This window comes from Schistocerca cancellata, chromosome 7 (assembly GCF_023864275.1).
Source record: "Schistocerca cancellata isolate TAMUIC-IGC-003103 chromosome 7, iqSchCanc2.1, whole genome shotgun sequence".
In the NCBI taxonomy this organism is placed as follows: Eukaryota; Metazoa; Arthropoda; class Insecta; order Orthoptera; family Acrididae; genus Schistocerca; species Schistocerca cancellata.
Window position 1 is genome coordinate 239866961 of NC_064632.1, and position 22859 is coordinate 239889819.

Consider the following 22859-nt stretch of genomic DNA (forward strand, 5'->3'; position numbering starts at 1 on the left):
CGATAGTTCCTCTGGAGAGGAGAAAGCAAAGTTCGAAGACAAATACATGTCTCACATTGCCAATAAAACTATTGTCAGGGATCTGAAAGAAAAAGACAAAATGAGTTCAATCTCGGACAAGTTCATTATTAGTGCATGTTTCGATCTGCAGAAAGTGTTGGTTCCTCAGTCTGATGTGAGCCTTTACTACTACAAACGGAATTATTCCACCAACAATTTTACAGTATACGACATGGGAAACAAGGAAGGGCATTGCTATGTTTGGCATGAGGCCATTGCCCGCCGTGGTCCAAATGAAATAGTTAGTTGTCTTTACCATTTCTTTCAGATGAAAGCTTGCAAAGGTGAAAAAAACATTCAACCTGTACTCTGATAGCTGAGGAGGCCAAAATAGGAACAGATTCCTATTTTGTATGTTCGTCATTGCTTCTCTGAAGTTTGGAATTTCAATCACACGTCGCTTTCTAGAATGGGGTCACTCCCAGAATGAAGGTGACTCAGTGCACGCTCTGATCGAAAGAAGAAAGTAGAATCAATCATTGTACGTTCCGGATCAATGGGCCACTTTAATGAGAATGAGTAAGGTCACTAGAAAGTCATACACAGTTAATGAAATGAGTCAGGACTAAATTTACGACTTCAAGAAAGTAGTGCAGAAGCAACAGTGGATGTATGACACTAATCAAAATAAGGTGATGTGGAGTAAAGTACGGGAAATTGCTGTCTTTGAAGGCCGACCATACGACACTAATCAAAATAAGGTGATGTGGAGTAAAGTACGGGAAATTGCTGTCTTTGAAGGCCGACCATACGAAGTGTACTTTAAGTACACTTACCAGGAAGAAGCAAAGTGTATCTTTGTCCAGAAGCATTCGAGAGGACGACAGTTATCCTGCGATATTCTTGAACAGGCATATCACGGAATCTTACCGATCAGTGAACTGAAGTTGAAGGACCTCTTGTCCTTATGTGACAGCAAGTGCGTCCCAAGTCTTTATCATCCATTTGATCAAAGCCTGGTTTCAACACAAACTGGTATACCAGAACAACATGACAATGATGTGTCAAGTGCAGATGAATGATGAGCTATTGTCAAAAGTTCTCAAAAATTTTTAATACCTTATTTAGTCAGTTTTTGTTATCATAAAGCAATTGTAACGCAACTTAGATAGAAATATTCTGTATATTTTTCCAGAGAAAAACATCGTAAGTCCGAAAACTATACTTTTGGAAAAGGGTGGAGCACATTAGTATAGTACATTTAAATTTATTCATTTATAGCTGTTTACTTGTGAAGTTTCACTACAATTTAAATAAATTCTGATTTACACTATTTACTTAAACTTTCTTTTGCTTCTCCTATAAAATTGACAATTTTGAGTTACGATGTTAATACTTGGGGCCGTCGATATGCACAAGTTGCTATCAACTTTTCAGTAAGCCTGCAATCTGTTTTGTAGCGGAAGTATAGTATTACCTGTTTTCGCAGTCAAAGCTTCTGCTGCCGACAGTCGACAGAAAAAACAATGAGTAACCTGTAAGATACAAGATCTTGTACTTAGTTCAGTTCTTGGACAGCATGGATCGAAACATACAGTAGTATCAAACCTCTGTCTTACAACATGTAAAGGATGGCTTTTTACGAAGACACAAATGTACAATTTGACAAGCAATCAACGCTACCACCAGACGATAGGCTCAGGCCTGAAACTAGTAACGGTACAAAAAAATCACTTCAAAGAATCTTGAGATGGTTTCATTATCTCCTGCTGTGTAGTTTACGAAAACAGCTGCGATGTTTTGTAGCCGTAACAGATAAAATAATATTTTGTACTCATTGCCAGGTCACTTTTTGGACTGAGTATGTCGTCTTTGGAAATAAGGCATATTTTAGGATACTTCTATTTCAGAGACAGTAAAGTAAACTTATTTTATGGTACAATGTTTAAGTTTCTGGTACAGGGCGAAACTTGTCGAAAGTGTAATATTGAAATTCATGATGCTTCAGGGTAGTGCACTGAATTGTTTCATTACTTAACTGAATATCGTTAAGCCGAATTTAGGTCTTTGTTTACAATTTTAGGGGTTTTACGGTTTTTATTAGTTTATAAGTGCTAAAATATTCAATATTTATTATGCATAAGCAACAAAATTACCTTGTCTAAATGTATTTTCTAAAGATAATTGGGATTGTGAGTAACCTTAATTATGTGTGATAGCTATGAACAGATAGAGCTTCTTGGAAAATAAAAGTGAGTTTTGAAAAATTAATCCGTTCTCTATCGTTCCACAGGGTACTGTCCGTTGGATTCTGTTCCATTTCATCGCAGTGACACCGGAGCTGTGTATAGTATCTACAACTGGCTGCTCTTCCATTTTGTGCTAGAGTCGGAGCTGGGCGTTTTCGTTCCGTTACTATCCGAATATCATTCTAAATGAGATCAATTTAATTCGACTTCAAGCAATCCCATTGAGTTAAACGGTGCTAGCGACACATGTGTATCATTAGGATAACACATCTAAAGTTTATTATATTTGGAAACAGAATTATTAACAAAGCTCTTTTTTTCACAAGGGTATATTCCACTGCGGTGGTCTTCATTGATGGAACTTTTCTGTATGGATTGCTTCCACTAACCTTACGAATAAGACTGCGCTTTCTTTCTGTTTGTAATATAAGCATTAATATCGAATAGTTCATTAAAGGTTATCGAGGCGCTACGTATCTTACGCCACTGGCCTTGTTGCAGTGCTAACACCGGTTCCCGTCAGATCACCGAAGTTAAGCGCTGTCGGGCTGGGCTAGCATTTGGATGGGTGACCATCCGGTCTGCCGAGCGCTGTTGGCAAACAGAGTGAATTCAACTCTTGTGAGGCAAACTGAGGAGCAACTTGATTGAGAAGTAGCGGCTCCCGTCTCGTAAACTGACATGCGACCACTGGAGCGATGTGCTGAGCACATGTCCCTCCATATCCGCATCCAGTGACGCCTGTGGGCTGAGGATGACACGGCGGCCGGTCGATACCGTTGGGCCTTCCAAGGCCTGTTCGGACGGAGTTTTAGTTTAGTTTTAGGTATCTTACAAGAGGCTGTACGAATTATGTTCTTTTAATGTAAACAAGTTTTGTCAGAGTACAGACTGGGAATATTCATAAAGAACCACATCTATCTTTTACGTTTCTAAGATGCGTGCGTCATTTGAAGATGGTTTCGATGAGGTTTCAGTCAAATTACTATATAAAGTAATTCGGCTACTCCTCTCGATGTCCTGTTATGCAACCAGCAATGCTATATCCGGCTTCCGAAAACGACGAGGTTTTAATAGTCTCTTGCTCGCCACGCGCCTACAGAAAAAATGAGCAGCACCTTTTTGTAGGAAGTTTAATGTAGTTAAATTTTTAAGGGGATTCGTTTTCGCTAGAGGCCATAGGTTTAGAGTTATTCAGGACAAACGTACAAAAGTTACCTTATTCAGGACAAACGTACAAAAGTTACCTTTAGACACACCACACCCTCACTCGCCCCTCACAATTCAGGATTTGTAGTACGTTGTTCGTAGCGCTTCCACCTACCAGTATATAAAAATTTACTACTGCCAAACTATTCCCGATATTCGACTTTTTTGGTCTCTATTGAATGGGCTATTAAACTGCCACAGCAGTCAGTGATTTCATTAACATTATTAATTTAAACGACTTTTGTAAATGTAAACGTTAGCCTAAATGTAATTGCGTTGGCAATTCTTTTCACACTTAACCCTTAAAAAGCACAGTAGTTTCATAGTCAGAAGGCCTTGCGAATACAATGACATAACTGTTTATTTTACGCTGCAAAAATTCAAAAAATTATAAGTAAAATTAACAGAAACGTCGATTTCACGCTCTATAAATGCTCGACTGAGCCAGTGGCGTAATATGGCCTGTCAATGAAGACCAAACAAGGTCGAATATGGGAAATAGTTCGTGTAGTCAAAAATTTTTGTACGGTGGTGGGAGGGAATGCCATGAACAAGGTACTAGAAATCCTGACTACTGGGGCCTGAGCATGGGAGTGAGAGGTTCATTTGAAGGTCACTTTCGTAGGTTTTTCTTGAGTAACTGTAAAACTACGGTCTCCAGTGAAAATGTATCCAAGCACTAAATTTAACTAAAATTTCCTAAATAAAAGCTCCCGTCCATTTTTTACGTAGGACCAATAATTAGCACGTAGCGAGTGAGAGAATATGAAAATCTTGCTCGTGGTTTTTGAAGGCCAGATGTAACATTTCGGGTTGCATAAAACGACATCGGTAGGAGCAGCTGAATCATCCATTATGTTTCATTTTAATTTTATTTAAATTTCGTAAATTACATTTCAGATTTTAACTAAATGAAAATGTGGTTGGAAATACGAAGGTAGAAAGATGAAGAAAGGTTCTACATTAAAAACATTAACAGTTCGCCGATTTGTATTAATTATTCTGTTTTTGACGCCAGCATTGCTAGTCGCAAGCTCGTGAAGTAGATTTCTCGAGAGACATCATGGAACCTTGTTATTTGGAATAGGTCTTGGAGAGGTAACAGTAAGAAATTGTTTCTACTGCAAATGCATGTTGTTATTGTTGTTGTGTTCTTCAGTCCAGAGATTGGTTTGATGCAGCTCTCCATCCTACTCTTTCCAGTGCAAGCCTCTTTATCTCCGAATAACTACTGCAACCTACATCCTTCTGAATCTGCTTAGTGTATTCATTTCTTGATCTTCCACTATGATTTTTACCCTCCACGCTTCCCTCCAACACTAAATTGGTAATCCCTTGATGCCTCTGCACGTTTCTGTTAATTTCACTTCCATACATGGCTACCCTCCATACAAATACTTTCAGAAAAGACTTCCTGACACTTAAATCTATACTAGATGTTAATAAATTTCTCTTCTTCAGAAACGCTTTCCTTGGCATTGCCAGTCTACATTTTATATCCTTTCTACTTCGTCCATCATCAGTTATTTTGCTCCCCAAATAGCAAAACTCATTTACTGCTTTAAACGTCTCATTTCCTAATCTAATTCCCGCAGCGTCACCCGATTTAATTCGACTACATTCCATTATCCTCGTTTTGCTGTTGTTGATGTTCATCTTATATCCTCCTTTCAAGACACTATCCATTCCGTTCAACTGCTCTTCCAAGTCCTTTACTGTCTCTGACAGAATTACAATGTCGTCGGCAAACCTCGAAGTTTTTACTTCTTCTCCATGTATTTCAATTCCTACACCAAATTTTTCTTTTGTTTCCATTACTGGTTGCTCAGTATACAGATTGAATGACATCGGGTATAGGCTACAACCCTGTGTCACTCGCGTCTCAACTACTGCATCCCTTTCATGCCCCTCGGCTCTTATAACTCCCATCTGCTTTCTGTACAAATTGTAAATAGCCTTTCGCTCCTTGTCTTTTATACCTGCCACCTTTGGAATTTGAAAGAGAGTATTCCAGTCAACAATGTAAAAAGCTTTTTGTAAGTCTACAAATGCTAGAAATGTAGATTTGTCTTTCCTTAACCTATGTTCGAAGATACGTCGTGTTCGAACATTTCTACGGAATCCAAACTGATCTTCCCCGGGGTCGGCTTCTACCATTTCTCCTTTCGTTTGTAAGGAATTCGTGTTAGTATTTTGCAACCATGACTTACTAAACTGATAGTTCGGTAATTATCACACCTGTCAACGCCTGCTTTCTTTGGGATTGAAATTATTATATTATTCTTGAAGTCTGAGGGTATTTCGTCTGTCTCATACATCTTGCTCACCAGATTGTAGTTTTGTCATGGCTGGCTCTCTCAAGGCTGTCAGTAGTTTTAATGGAATGTTGTCTACTCCCGGAGCCTTGTTTCTGCTTAGGTCTTTCAGTGCTCTGTCAAATTCTTGACGCAGTATCATATCTCCCAAGTCATCTTCAGCTAGTCCTCTTGCATTTACACAATATTTCCCTTTAGTACATCGCCCTTGTACAGACCCTCTGAATACTCCTTCCACCTTTCTGCTTTTCCTTCTTTGTTTACTACTGGTTTCCCATGCGAGCTCTTGATATTCACACAGATGATTTTCTTTTGTCCAAAGGTCTCTTTAATTTTCCTGTAGGCAGTATCTATCTTACCCCTAGTGATGTATGCTTCCACATCCTTATATTTGTCCCCTAGCCATCCCTGCTTAGCCATTTTGCACTTCCTGTCGATCTCATTTTTGAGACGTTTGTCTTTCTTTTGGCCTGCTTCATGCAGTTCTAAGTGAAAATGTACGAGAAATAAATGACAGAGGAATACAATCGAAACTTCCACTTTAGATCAGGAGAATTAATTTAACTTGCATAGAATGTTTAATATTGAAGTGATACTAAGTGTCCATATTTGATGAGGAATCTTACCTACTGAATATATTGAAGAAGTGGAGGCAGATCAACGTTACATTGACTTTATGCCGCCGTTGTGGCAGAGCGGTTCTACGCGTTTCAGTCCGGAACCGCGCTGCTGCTACGGTCGCAGGTTCGAATCCTGCCTCGGGCACGGATGTGTGTGATGTCAAAAATGGTTCAAATGGCTCTGTGCACTATGGGACTTAACTTCTGAGGTCATCACACCCCTAGAACGTAGAACTACTTAAAGCTAACTAACCTAAGGACACCACACACATCCATGCCCGAGGCAGGATTCGAACCTGCGACCGTAGTGGTAAGGCGGTTCCAGACTGAAGCGCCTAGAACCGGTCGGCCACACCGGCCGGCAGGGCTGAAATCCCTGGGCTAGCAGGACAGAGCGGATGAGGTTATATTTGCGGAAAGGGGCCAAAATACGTTACTGTCAGTTGCACTCAACGTATAAACTTTATTTCTTAAAACAGACAATCACACAAGCACGAATCAAAACTCTTAAGGTTTTATCCAAAGACTCCTTTGATTTAATTTAGATCGGCTGTAGGCCACATCGAAAATCCAAGGCGCAAAGCCTAAGCAAGGAAATGAGGTACAGGAGTTCTTCTGGAGGTGTCACTTGTTTATGAAAATAATTTTTTATCTTCAATGTAAATAGGCTGAAAGCCTTAGCTTAAATTTTTCCCACAGAACTCGGCTGAAGGCCTCATATTAATCAAGAACAGTGTTACGGCTTAAGGCCGAGACAAAGATTTTCAACGTTTAATCTAAATAGGCCGAAAACTCAGCTGAAGGCCGCATATCAACAAAACAATTTAACGGCTTAAGGTCTAGGAAGAAGAGCTTTCTATTTGAAAAGGCTTAAGGCCTTATCTTAAAATATTTCGTGTAAAATTCGGCTGAAGACTTCATACAAAAGAACAAGGATCTTATAATTTACGGTCAAGACAAGGATTTTTAATTTTTAATTTAAGAGAGATTAAAACTCGGCTGAAGGCCACACACCATGCAGAAAACAATTTTACCGCTTAAGGCCTAAAGGGAAGAGCTTCCAAATTTCAATTAAAATAGGCTAAAGGCTTTACCCTAAAATGCTTCACATAAAACTCGGCTGAAGGCCACATACGAAACCCAAACAATCTCACGGCTTAAAGCCCAGACACAGAAATTAAGTTAAACACCACACAGGAAGACGGCTGCAATTCTAGCCGACTTCAATGCACACACATTGTTGCTCGCGGGAATCTCTCAGAAAGTGGCAACCTGGATCAAACGAAGAGGCGTGATGGCAGTTGACGCTTGATAGTAGGTTAAGTGAGCATTCAACTTTAGTGTCCAGGATCGGTGGGCGACGGACTTCGTAACCCTCGCAAGAAGCGCCTCACAACTCCAACCGCTTGTGCACGCCACCAGCGACTCCGGCCTGGCGACGCGCCGCAGCGACTTCCTCGCTGCTCTGCCACACACCGCACAGCCGGAAAATATATTCGCCACACTAAAGATAGTACAGCAGTACTAGCATCGGTAAACGCTGCAGTTGCAACTAACGGAGAGAAGACAGCAACGTTATGGCGGTAACCGAAGAAGAAATAAGACACCACTGGATTGCAACCAATGATAAAAAACAAGGCATGACGCTTCTAAAGCTGTCCCTGTGGACTGCTGCTGATGTGAGTATGAAAATGCGAAGAAAAAAACCACAGTTAAACAAAGAGGAAGTTGATCTCATGAACGGACGGACAGGGACCGTTAATTATTGCGGAGGGTGGCTGTAGAAAATCGCATGAAATCAGCAGGAGTCACTCGTCAGTTCCAGCTTGCCATCAGTCACCCAGCTGGCACAATGACTGTGCGCAGGAAGTTGAGAGAGAGGGATACAATGGCCGTGCAGCCCCTCATAAGCCACGTATTTGTCAGTCAATGCTACGCGACGCTTCAGGTGATGTAAAGAGCGACTCCAGGATGAAACACGCTATACCGCGTGACAACCCGATGGAAGAGTGAAATGATCTCAAATGGAATGATCAGATTACACAAGTAACGCGTAAGACAAACTCTAGATTGCGGTTTATTGGTAGAATCCTGAAGCGATGCAGTCCTTCAATAAAGGAAATAGCTTACAATACGTTAGTTCGTCCAGTCTTAGAGTATTTTTGTCTGTGTGTGACCATTACCAGTTAGGTCTGATTCAAGAGATTGAGAAGGTCCAAAGAAGAGCGGCAAGATTCGTGACTGGTACATTTAGCCATCGCGAGAGTGTTACAAATCTCACGGAAAGTTTGAAGTGGGACACACTTGCAGACAGAATGCGCGCTAAACGGAAGGGGCTGCTCACTGAATTCCGAAATCCGATCTTCACCGAGGATGTAGAGTATATATTATTACCACCAACTTTCAGATCGCGCAACCATTCAAAGATAAGGAAAATTAGAGCTCGTACTGAGGCGTTCAGACAGTCGTTTTTCCCTCGCGCGATCCGCGAGTGGAACAGGGAAAGGGGGGGGGGGAGGGGGCAATATGACTTTGGCGCGAATTGTGCCCTCCGCCACACACCGCTTGGTGGCTAGCTGAGTATATATGTAGATGTAGGGTTTCGGAAATGCCCGGATAACGATACCTGCCATCAAATGTAGTACCTACAGTGACGAACGGAGAATGTCGTGTCACGGCATGGGGGTGTTTTCCGTGGTCAGAGAGTGGTAAGAGGAAGCTAAGTGTGGGAGGGTATGAACACATTTTACACCATTGTGTGATGCGAGGAGGAACAGTTCGGAGACGATGATTTTTTCAGCACTCTGTGTTAAAGGAACATCTGTGAGGGGATGGAATACGGAAATTGAGGGGATGGAATACGGAAATTGTAGAGATGAAGGTATATGGAATGGGGAAACAGCAGTGATACACAAAGTATCCTCTGGCATAACAGAGAAGAAAACGAGCGAATACTGCATTGTCATTGACTTCTGAGTTATGTTGTAAGTTTCAAGTCTCTACCTCATCGGGATGGTGGTCTTAAAAAAGAGGAATTGCCATTATTTGCATAAAAATTAGAGACAAAAGAGTATATGAAGTGCAGTTATTGTGCTGCCCTGGGAGCAAAATAACGCAAGACGAATGAGGCGAGGAGAAAATAAACAAGTAGGCTTACACAGACAAAGAGAGTATTTCTCACCAAAATAAGTCTGTTATACGAAATGTAAGTCTTCGTATGAGAAGGATATTTTTAAAACTGTACGATGGAGCACAGCACTGTATGAAAGTAAATCACGGACTGCGGAAAAACTGGTACAGAAGTGATTAGAAGAGCTCATGAGAATTAAAACGAAAAATAAGGAATTTTCAAGTGAAATATAGATCTGAACGTACAAGTGTTGTGTAAAACTTAGTGGCCATAATACTCGTGTAAATCACCTACTGAATAATTTCGGAATCTCCGTAAGGCTGTTCTTAGATATCTATACTAACAATAAAAGCAACTCATAGTTTAGCGTTGTTGCCAAAGATATCGTAAGGTTCTTGACCGATTTACTTCATATTTTTGCACCGTTATTGTAATAAACGTTCGGGCGGACATAGGCTACATATCTTTCGAGTATATATAGGGCAAAAGTTTTTAGCAAAAATCTGGTAAAATTCCTAACAGATTAACCTCAAATTTTTACACGATACTCTAATGAATATTCGGATAGACACAAACAATATATATATATATATATATATACATATATATATAATCTGTGTCTATTCTACAGTTCACCACGGGCATAGATGTGTGTGATGTTCTTAGGTTAGTTAGGTTTAAGTAGTTCTACGTTCTTGGGGACTGATGACCTCAGAAGTTAAGTTCCACAGTGCTCAGAGCCATTTGAACCATTTATCCTAATGTTCATTAGAGTATCGTGTAAAACCTGAAATAAATCTGTTTATATATATATATATAAAGTTCTCAACAGATATATATATATATATATATATATATATATATATATATAGGGTGTTACAAAAAGGTACGGCCAAACTTTCAGGAAACATTCCCCACACACAAAGAAACAAAATATGTTGTGTGGACGTGTCCGGAAACGCTTACTTTCCATGTTAGAGCTCATTTTATTACTTCTCTTCAAATCACATTAATCATGGAATGGAAACACACAGCAACAGAACGTACCAGCGTGACTTCAAACACTTTGTTACAGGAAATGTTCAAAATGTCCTCCGTTAGCGAGGATACATGCATCCACGCTCCGTCGCATGGAATACCTGATGCGCTGATGCAGCCCTGGAGAATGGCGTAGTGTATCACAGCCGTCCACAATACGAGCACGAAGAGTCTCTACATTTGGTACCGGGGTTGCGTAGACAAGAGCTTTCAAATGCCCCCATAAATGAAAGTCAAGAGGGTTGAGGTCAGGAGAGCGTGGAGGCCATGGAATCGGTCCGCCTCTACCAATCCATCGGTCACCTAATCTGTTGTTGAGAAGTGTACGAACACTTCGACTGAAATGTGCAGGAGCTCCATCGTGCATGAACCAAATGTTGTGTAGTACTTGTAAAGGCACATTTTCTAGCAGCACAGGTAGAGTATCCCTTATGAAATCATGGCGGTGAATCGAGGAAGTACAGTACATACTGACGATACTAAAATGAGCTCTAACGTGCAAATTAAGCGTTTCCGGACACATGTCCACATAACATCTTTTCTTTATTTGTGTGTGACGAATGTTTCCTGAAAGTTTGGCCGTACCTTTTTGTAACACCCTGTATACTTCGAAATGAAGACAAACCGTAGTTTACAGTTGTTACCAAAAATCTCGAAGAGTTCTTGAAGATCTTTATACGGCACCTTTACAAACATTTGGATGCACTTAGGCTCTATCCTTACCGAAACATTAACTCAATTACTTCAAATTTTTCACACTGTACTCTAAAAAACATTTGGACAGAGACGGGCTACATACCTTTCATATTAGTAAAAATCTAATTTTTTCATACTACTCCAACAGAGATTCGGACAGGCATATACTACATTTTATTGTATATATGATGTATAAATATCTATATGTTATATAAAGGTCAAACACTGTTAGCAAAAATCTCGAAAAGTTCGTAAGTAATTAACTTCAGATTTTTACTCAGTACTCGAATAAACATTTGAACGGACATGGTCTACATATGTTTAATATATGTAGATATACGCACACAACTACATAAAGATAAGGCATTCTTTAACGATGTTACCAAAAATCTCGGAAAGTGCTTGACCGTTTTACATTACATTGTTAGCAAACATATCGGAAAGTTCTTGATCGATTTACTTCAAATTTTTACATGACGCTCTAACAAACATTCGGACGGGCATAGGCTACATATTTTTAATATACGAGGTGTCTGTTCTAAGAGTCGTCAGGGGCATTTTCTTTTGTGTTTCAGCAGATATCTGCAATTTCATTTCTGCATTGTGCTGCAGGAGTCATCCCAAACAATTCTTAGATTAGATTAGATTAGTTTTTCGTTCCATAGATACGTGCTGAGGAGATCCTCGTGGACGTGGAACATGTCAATTTTTTTAAAGCTGAAATAACAATACTAATAGTATGAGTATATACAATACATTATTTTTTAAGCTGAAATAACAATACTAATAGTATGAGTATATACAATAAATCATTTGTTTCTATTAAAAATTCATCAATGGAGTAGAAGGAGTTGGTCACTAGTAAGTCTTTCAGGCTGCTTTTAAACTGATCTTTATTTGTAACTAAATTTTTTCTGTTTGCTGGTAAATTATTGAAGATGAGTGTTCCTGAGTAGTGGACCCCTTTTTGAACTAAAGTAAGTGCTTTTAAGTCCTTGTGCAGATAATTTTTGTTCCTGGTATTGTATGTATGAAGTGAGCTGTTTGTTGGAAAAAGAGATATATTCTGCTTATTATGTCTTCAGGCGACACCCAATTTTGTCGGGATGAGTCGGTTTGTTTCCCGTTAGAGACGGAATCATTTTTAAAGCCATATTTTACATGCCTGTTCGATAGAGCACTCCCATTTTAGTCTAATTCTATATTCGTTTCATCGATGTATGATTGCTATTTATCCTTCGTTTTTACTATCCCTGTTAATACATATCGAACTAGACAAATCGTACAAGACAAATCGTACAAGACAAATCGTACTAGACTAATTTGGGAATGCACTATGCTACGGGCACGTAAAATTCCAATTGAAAAATAGTTTTGTTTGCAATGGCAAACGAACCGAAACGTCCTTTTGTCAGTGGATGTTGCATGAAAGATGTGACGAGCAGTAATCGTTTGGGATGATACCAGCTACGAAATGCAAAAACTAACCTAAATTTATAATCCAATACCCAAGAAAATGCTTTTGACGACTCTTAGGAGAGACACTCGGTATATAAGATATATTATCTATACTAATAACAAAGGCAAAATGTTGTTTAACGTTGTTCCCAAACATCTCGAAAAGCTCTACGCCAGTTTGCTTCAAAATTTTTACACAATGCTCTAATAAACATTCAGACTGACATAGACTATATACAAGCTGTCCCTACCTATGGGTTTTGTACATCCCACAACGTCTTGAAAAAGCACACACGACATTTTAATATTTGCTCCCTCAATATGTGCAAGCTATCAGTCCTACAGAAAAAAAGGAACTGGGATACGTTTTCGCTGGAAGCCACAGTTTTCGAGTTACTGAAGAAAAATACGTTTGAAGGTCCTTTTCACCGAAAACTACGGCCTCCAGTGGAATGTATCTCAATTCAAAAGTTAGCTACATTACATTTCCCACAAAAAAGTACTGTTCATTTTTTCTGCAGGAGTAATCGTTTGTGCGTATCTAGGGAGAGTATGAAAATCTTGCTCATGGTTTTTAAATGCACTGTGGGCTGCATACAACCCATGGGTAGGGGCAGCCGAGTCACCTCGTATATTTTTAATGTATGTGACGTATAAATACATATGTATAATATATAAAGGGGAAACGTTACTAGCATAAATAATTTCGAAAAGTTCTGGATCTATTTATTTCAGATTTTTACACAATATTCTAATAAGCGTTTCGACAGACGTAGGCTGCATATTTTTTAAAATATATATTGTAGATAAATATATATTATATGAAGAGGAAAAGTTTACGACCGATTTACTTCAATATCTTACGAGGTAGTCTAATAAACATTTGGATGGAGAGAAACATCAATTAACTTTGTTTCCAAAAATCTCATAAAGTTCTTGACCGATTTACTTCAGTGTTTTACATATTGCTGTAATAAACACTCAGACAGACAAAGGCTTTATATGTTTTTGGGAACATAAAATCCATGAATGGCTCCAAACGGTCCGTTTGTAGCCGAATATACCCATCTCCACTCAATGATCGGCTCAGTTGGACTAGAGAAGCCAATTCATTTCATGCAAACACAGATTACACCATTGCAGAGCCACTATCAGTTTGCGCACTGCAACTTGGCTCCATGGATTTGTGGGGTCTGGGCTTCACTCAAACCCTACCATCAGCTCTTACCATCTGAAACTGGGGTTCTTCTGACCAGGCCACGGTTTCCCAGTTGCCTTGGGTCCAACTGATATGTTCCCGAGGCTGCAGGCGATGCCACACTGTTAGCTGGTGTCGGTCGTCTGCTGCCATAGTCCATTAACGCCAAAGTTCACCGCACTGTCCTGACGGATTCGTTCATCGCATGTCCCACATCGATCTCTGTGGTTATTGCACGCAGTGTTGCTTGCCTGTTAGCACTGACCACTCTACGCAAACGCCGCTGCTCTTGGTCCTTAATTGAAGGTCGTCAGCCACTGCACTGTCCGTGGTTGGAGACAATGCCTGAAATCTGGTACTCTCGGCACACTCTTGACACTGTGGATCTCGGAATATTGAATTCCCTAACGATTGTACGATGCTTCTAGCTCCAACTACCATTCCTCATTCAAAGGCTATTAATATCGGTTGTGCGGCCACAAGCACGTCGGAAACCTCTTCACGTGAATCACCTGTGCACAAATAACAGTTACACCAATGCACTGCCCTTTTATACCTTATATATGTAATGCTGCCGGCATCTTTATATGTGCATGGCGCTATCCCATGACTTTTGTCATTTCAGTGTAATATACCACCTCCACTATGACCTTTCAACAGCAGATGGTAATTTTAGAATTTTAATAAGTCCTAAGAATCTTTCATGAACCCAATGTTTCATTATCTGCAAAAAGATCATACAGACCTGTCATCTCTAAAACGTGCGTAGAACCCATTATGTTTTGTTGAGATCTTCACACGGTTTAAGTAGTTAGACTACACTAGTATGTTATTAATAATATTCATGTAATATTGTAATATATGGCTTATATAGTACAGCATACTGATGTACCATCTTAAAAATGTATATAGTCTATAACCTACTTCGTTTGGTTCAGATCTTCATATGCTATAAGTAGTAGGAGTACATATGTCTTCATTATCCCTCTAATGAATAGTCCTGCTCTATTGCGGGGACTGTCGTGTTATAGGAATGTGCACAGAAAGTCATTGATCTGTTCTGGCTCCGGGTCTTTCAGTTTCCGAGTTTGTGGCAGTCATGCCATTACATAAGGGTTGTGAAAAGTGCTGTACTTTTTGTATTTGTTTTCTTTATTGTTTTTCGTCCCTCCAGGCCCCACATGGGCAGTGGGGCTGGACTGTCAGCGGCGCAGGCAACCCGCTCTTCAGCTAATTGACAGTAAAAATCAAATGAGACGAAAAGAAGGAACAGGTACTGGAGATATTTACATTGAATTTAAAAAATTTTAAAGGTGAAAAATAAAATGGAGTATCTTAGATACAAGATAGATGACTTGTTGCACTGGTAGATAAAAACAGTAATAATAAAGGTAAAATGCAACATAATAAACGCTCATTAAAACAGTTACAACATGTTGCCAAGACACTGATGTTTAAGAGTAGCACTTTCCTGTCACTAGAAACTCTAAAAGAACTGGTATGGGATAGGAAGTGAGTTGTTGAGGGGAAAAAGGTGGCTAGTGATGAGGGTAGGAATATGATGATATAATGATGGAGGGGTGGTGCATAACAGCGATGGAATAAGAGCGGCTGTTGAGACAAAAGATGGGGTGGTGTAGACAGGGGAATTGGTGACATTAATAATTAATTGTTGGGGAAAGGAAGTGGGGAAAGAGAGTCAGATGGAGAAAAAGGGGGGAGGGGATAAGAAAATAGGTCTAAGGAAGGGAGAGAAAGCCCTGATACGGTCGATTGGGTGAGGTGGGCCTGCATCTGGTAGGATGGGTAAATGTTGAGGTAGAATCTGGGATGGGCAGAAGTTTGATGTTCCTTTGGGAGAGTGTGTGAAGGGTGTGTAGGTGGGGGGTTGGTGGGGTTTGTTGGTAAAGGTGTGGCAGCATATGAGGACAGGAAAGGGAAACGATAGAATTATTAGAGCCGAGTTTACAGGTGCTGTATGTTGTTCAGGGGTGTTCAGTGTTAGTGAGAAGAGAAGGCAATTTGATGAGCTGATAAGGGATTCTTGTGGGGGAAGGTAAACGGATGTGGAAAGCGAGTCGAAGTGCAAGGCTTCCAGGATCTGGAGAGACTGATAGACCTTGGCTGGTGCTGAGAACCATGCAACGTTTGCATAATAAAGGATCGGGAGGGTCAACGGTTCATAGTTGTGAAGGTCAGTGGACGGGCGCTACCCACAAGTTCGACCAGTTATTACTTTTATTGCTGCAGCAGTGTGACAGCTTTTCTGTAAGTCTACATCAATCAGTGACTTATGATTTTATAATATGACAGTTACGTGATCATTTTGATATCTATATTTTATTGTGCATCTAAAACGGTCAGACTTAGTGAAAGCAGGAAAAGGTGTGGTTGGGGCATAATCAGTTACCGTTGGTTGCACAATAAACACGTACACTTTATTTAAGGAAATAATTTTTTAAAACAATCATTTTAAAATAATTGACTGCAACACAAGCTACACTTATTAAGAATGAATTCAAAATTATTTGTCGTCTGAAGACCACAAGCAATACTTCAGAACAATTAGAGGCTGCAGGGCTGAATTTTAAGTGAGAAAGGCAACTACACGTTGGAAATACCAAAATAATTTTTAAAACAATCATTTAAAAAATCGACTGTAACACAAGCTACACTGACGGATGAAAGCCTCATTAAGAAGAATTCAAATTATTTGTCGGCTGAAGGCCACAAGCAATAGGAATAATTTAAACAAAATATTATTTTTAAACAATTGACACAGTCAGACCAAATAAAAAAAAGGGAGTGATCCACAGACAGTGCTCCAAGAATCGACCAGAGAGAATTCCCTACAGCTGCGTTAGCGGTGAGACAGACAGCCAAGAGTTATGCTCACCTAACAGGATGGCAACTCAAACTAGGGACAGTTTAAACGCCGAACAATCCTCTTACCAAATCCACCTAATGTTTAATAACCAGTACAACGATGGAATAATTCAGGAGAGGACAAAGTGACAGACAGCACTGCGTCTTCAGAATCCGGTGTTTAAAACACTGAAAGGCAGCGAAGGTAGACAAAAGAAACCACAATCCACACCGCAATAAAGAAGGCTGTCGAACTACACGTCAAGCCGGACAGCATCGGCAAGACGAGGAAAAGTACACTGCCGCAAAAATACGCTAACCTCCAGGGCAGGTAACTGGGGTGTTAGCGGCCACTAGGCAGTAAAATACCACTGGTTGCACTTCACCGAATAATAACACAAAATTCAAAAACTAGTAACAGGCAGTAGAAGATGGCTAATAGATTCCGCCAACTCGACACGTTCCACTTGCTGCTGTTCGTCTCATGGCGACCCTCGAGCAGCAACGCACGAACAAATCGCGTGATCACAAAAATGGAGGTTTTACTACTGGATTAATGTTCACTCAACTCAACGTGCTGGGTCTGGTGGACAACGAGGTTGTCGCCCTCGCAACTACAGCCCTCGATGGCAACGTGCCGCCAACGCTCCCGGCATCTCCTTGCACTGCCGGACCTCTCTGCTGCTCCGTCTCAACCGAACTACCGGCACACGCGATCTGGAAAACACTTCACGTTCTTCCAAAGATAGTACGGGAATTAGATATCGATAAAAGCTGCTGCTGCCACTCGCAGACAGCAACACTAGCAAACGTAGCGGCGCCGGTAAACAGAAGAAGGAAACGGGACGCCACTATCCTTATCACACGATGCCAACCTACCAACGCCACCAACGCGAGCAGCACACGGCTCAATTACAGTCATGTGACCGTTTTGGTATCTAAATTTTATTGTGCATCTAAAACGGTTATATTTACATTCAGAGTATGTGTCACTGTAAGAGGGTGTTACGAACGTGTATTACAAGGACACATAAGCATTTAGGTAAAGAAATATCCATCTTCTCTTTCTTGCTAAAACCTATGGTAATGCAAACATCATGTGGCTCACATTGGTGCTGCTTTGTTACGACCTCTGCCATTGTTTTGACGTATGTTAACGTCAGTTGATGAACAGAAGTGACGAATGCAGGTCATAGGAATATATTGGCTGTTAAATACACCATACTGTGTGTTAATGGTTTTCCACTGTACACAATATCAGTCATATATGTGTCTTCAACATATAATCATATCCTGTAATACAATTGGCCTATAAGAATAGAAATATGTTTTTTTCGACGATGACATGTCACAGACAGGTCAGATATATTTTAACAAGTAAATAACGTTTTCAAATACGCAGTAACGCCTTGTTCATATGGAATGCACAGTATGAAATGAACGCTTTATTAATTTTCAGTTTAACACTTCACAGAAGTTCTTCTGCATACCTTGCCGTACTGGAAGCCCTAACAGGAAGGATATTGCGGAGACATGGCTTAGCCACAGCCTGGGGATCATTTATACTGGAAACAGAAGAGCACAAGAATGACAGTACTCTTGTGCTTCGCCACACGGTTACTGTATGCTATACTGGGTGTCCGGGACGACTGGTCAGTTTTCAGGAATATGGCAGGTACGCTCATTTGAAGCAAAAACATTTCATATCCTATTCAAAAACATTTCATGTCCTATTTCGAAGGATTTAGAAAGTAGAACAAATGTAATGTCATTTTACAATGGGAATGAGCAAAATTGTCACCTGCATTTACCCTAATCGCCGGCTTGGTCATAGTAGTAGAATTAACTGGTCACCAAAATCGCCACACCTTAAGTAACTAATTTTTTGTTAATGAGACTGAATGAATCTGAGGTTTACAAACGGCATGTGAAGATGAACTGCTTGGTCACGCTCATGGACGCTGCTGCCCTCGTTAGATAACGTGCAGAGACAGGTTCAAATGGCTCTGAGCACTATGGGACTCAACTGCTGAGGTCATCAGTCCTCTAGAACTTAGAACTACTTAAACCTAACTAACCTAAGGACAACACACACATCCATGCCCGAGGCAGGATTCGAACCTGCGACCGTAGCGGTCGCGCGGTTCCAGACTGTAGCGCCAGAACCGCTCGGCCACCAGCGGCCGGCAACGTGCAGAGACAGACAACGAAAACATGTTCTCCCAAGAGAGCTCAAACGCAGTGAAGTTGATGGCGGGATACTCGAACATTTATTGTGAACTGTACAACAGCTGTAGTGTGACGTGTATGGTAAAGGTTAGAGGTGAATGTGTTATGGAACATGTATTTTTCAATTGATGCTCTGTAGAACGCATGTTGCGACACTTATTTTTATCAATGTCTGAAGAAACAGACATTGGTAACGAAATTGCAGCCGCACTAAATTTATGAAGTTCACTAGCAACTGCGGAATCTTACTGACATCTTAGGTATGAAGATGTTACTTGTTGGTGACACATGAAAATTTGATATTACTTGTTGGTGACACATGAAAACTAGCGCTGGACTGGGACCTGAACCCGAACCCGGATATGGAAGTTTGAGTGGATCTGGAAGCATCCTCGGATAGCCAAAGTGGTTGAGGTGACAAGCAGGAAATCCAGGGTGCGAGTCCCAGTCAGGCACAAATTTTAATATGTCACCAATAGCTAATATGTTCATACCTAATGCAGATAATGTTGGAGAGATTTATAGTTGCCAGCAAATCTCATAAAAAGATGTTTACTAACTGTTGTACATGTGTAATGTGTTAACCTAACAATGTATTGAAGAAGACAGAGATAAATAACAGTGTATATTAAATGTACTCTATCTCGGAACCATTCGGGATAGCGTATATCCCCAAATGAAGTCTTTCGCTCCAAATTACCTTTTCCGTCATATCCCTGAATACTGATCATTCCTCCTATGACATCCTGTAAGTGCTTCTGATATATAGCTGAGTGGAGATGTTGGTTTGCAACAGGAAGCTTGTTACTAGTTATGGATTGTGACATGTCTGCTGCATGACGGTGGTCTGTTTATGACTGAACTACTTTTGTCATAAACTGATCAATACAGATGTGCTCTACCGCGATTTTTCAACAAATTTTGGAAGCTATAAATCATCGCCTCCTCAAAATGGTGTGGAAGATAAAGTCTTGTTAATTCAAGTGAATTCTGGATAGTTGGAAGCATCGTAACTGATTTCATGCCGTGGCGCCAGAATTGCTCTTGGGAGCGTGGGGTCTCCACGGCGATCTGTCAGGTAGCGGAAGTGGAGGGCCCTGCTGATCGCCCTGGGCGTGGACCAGCCTTCCGGCTGCGCCGCCTGCGGTCCGTAATGAGATTCGTGATGGAAGTCACGGCGGGTCATCCAGGCGATGTCCAGAGGCGCGCCCGCTCCCGGGAGACCTGAATAATGCAGCCACAATCAGGGCGCATCGGCTGCGCCGCTCCCTGTCGCCGTGTCGGCCAGTCCTGGCGACCCTGTCAGGAAGTCCCGAACGGCGTACTGGGTTAACTCGTGGAATTATGGCGTCACGATAGCTAGACTCGCCTTGCTCAACAGGGGATGGCGACCTATTTTCTCACCACTGACGTCATATCATGATAGCCATTTCAGCTGTTTCATTCACACGATTCGGACGTTTCATTTCGGGTTGTGGGCACAGTGGTGCGGGTATTGGACGAATCGGTCGACGACGGACAACGATCAATGACGGCTCATCTTTCCAAACCTGTACGGTGGCACATGGGCGCTCTAACAAGGGAAGACTTGATGAGTCTTAGATATGTTGTAGAGGGACCTGTTCTGACCTGAGTATTGGCTAGCCGATTTTCATACAGTGTCCCTTAGTTTCCGAGAAAATCGATGTTGAAGTTATGTGCACACTCCTTTACTCGAATGTTAGTCACGTTTCATCCAAGCGAGCGTAGCGCAGTGAGTAAGATTCAATGCTACCACATTGACGGTACATTTTTTTTCAATTTTATCGTACATAACATCATTAAATACTATACACCATATAAAGTATCTTAGTCATTTTTATCGTAGTAATTTCACTAATAAATCAGTCATTATATGAAACTTTTTTCAAACGTGTATTTCGTTTGTTTCAGGATAGATGACAGAACAGTCTTACTCGCTATCTCTTGCATCGCTTGCCGTGCTAGAACAAATTTTGGGATGGTATTTGTCGTAGAAGCAACTCAAACACTGAGGCCGTTGTGGCCGAGCAGTTCTAGGCGCTTCAGTCCGCAACCGCGCTGCTGCTACGATCGCAGGTTCGAATCCTAGCTCGGGCATGGATGTATGTGATATCCTTAGGTTAGTTAGGTTTAAGTAGTTCTACGTTCTAGGGGACTGATGACCTCAGTAGTTAAGTCCCATAGTACTCAGAGCCATTTTTGTTAAGTCCCATAGTGCTTAGAGCCATTTGAACCATTTGAACCAACTCACATACTCGTCTTTCAGCTAACAAAACTTCTATTGCGTTGGATATCATATATCCCATTGCAAAGAAATTAGCGGAAACCGTGTTCAGAGGTATGTTACTGAGAAATTTCTGCTGTGAACTACTTCGTACACAACGGAACTACTTCGTACACAACGGCATGGAGAGGTGGTCTACACATTGGCGCAGCAACTGTCATCGTAGGGACAGGAGCAGAAAATGATCAGTGAACGCATAAATACAGTAAACAGAAGATTTACTTACCTTGTAATTTTCTCCCAGCATTGCGAAGAATACAAAAGAAAAAAAACAGCAATAAAGTAGAGCCAGTATAAGAAGCTAACTAAGGGCGTCGGGCAGTGTGAGTCTCTCGCTATTAATGCACAAACGAACTGTCGAAGGCTGACCCAGAATGAAGACTGTTGAACGCTGTGACTGAGACGGCCGGTTAGGTGCCACTGGCCATCCTGCATCGCGGCGGCAGAGGGCGCTCTTAGGCGGAGCCGCTGCAGGTAGCGCTCTGTGGGTGCGCATCATTGGGTCCGCTGACTCCCTGCGTGACCGCTATTGCGTCTATTGAAAACGTGCGTTTCCGTTGCCAACTGTGAGACGCCGGTGAGAGTGGTATCGATCTATGATAACACGGACTCATATCGTGAAGCAGTCTTTCGGTGTATCTGATGGCGTTACTGAGTTCACCCTTCGATTGCTTTTCACACTGCTCTACTCCCGTTGGATCTTTTTTTGGCTGCTCTTCTACAGAAACGCTTGCTTCTTCCATTTCACAGAACACTTTTAACACATACTTGCGAACAATTGATGCTGCCGACAAATGCCAAATGGTAGTTTTCAGGGCCTGAGAATTCTACATCTACATGGTTACTCTGCAATTCACACTTAAGTACAAAATTGTTAAGGCATTCGTGGCCACTTGTTGACAAACTGCCTATTGGCTTCTGTCTCGGGTTCTTCGGCCGACGTTCATCTAATGATTTTTCTGACGTTTCGCCAGCTCGAGTGGCTGGCATTGTCAAAGCTTCACCCTTCATTGCCAGTTCACCACCGGCAATGGAGGGTGAAGCTTTGACAATGCCAGCCACTCGTGCTGGCGAAACGTCAGAAAAATCACTAGATGAACGTCGGCCGAAGAACCCGTGACAGAAGCCAATAGGCAGTTTGTCACACTTAAGTGCCTGGCAGAGGGTTCATCGAACCATTTTCATACTACTTCTCTACCATTCCACTCTCGAATGGCGTGTGGGAAAAAGGAAGACCTAAATCTTTCCGTTCGAGCTCTGATTTCTCTTATTTTATTGTGTGTGTGAAATCTTATAGGACTTAACTGCTAAGGTCATCAGTCTCTAATCTTAGACACTACTCAACCTAAACTATCCTAAGGACAAACACACACACCCATGCCCGAGAGAGGGCTCGAACCTCCGCCGGGACCAGCCGCACAGCCCATGACTGCAGCGCCTTAGACCGCTTATTTTATTACAATGATCATTTCTCGCTACGTAGGTGGGTGTCAACAAAATATTTTCGCATTCGGAAGAGAAAGTTGGTGATCGAAATTTCGTAAACA

At 41.2% G+C, this 22859-nt stretch overlaps 1 protein-coding gene across 1 annotated transcript in view; it reads right to left on the reverse strand.

Annotated features, from left to right (window-relative positions):
• LOC126092716 (orexin/Hypocretin receptor type 1-like) overlaps positions 1-872 on the reverse strand; it is a 116148-nt gene extending 115276 nt beyond the window's left edge. The window contains exon 1 of the mRNA XM_049908439.1: positions 837-872. Coding sequence (XP_049764396.1) covers positions 837-872 — 36 coding nt within the window. The remainder of the gene's footprint in view (positions 1-836) is intronic.
• Positions 873-22859: the final 21987 nt, after the last annotated feature.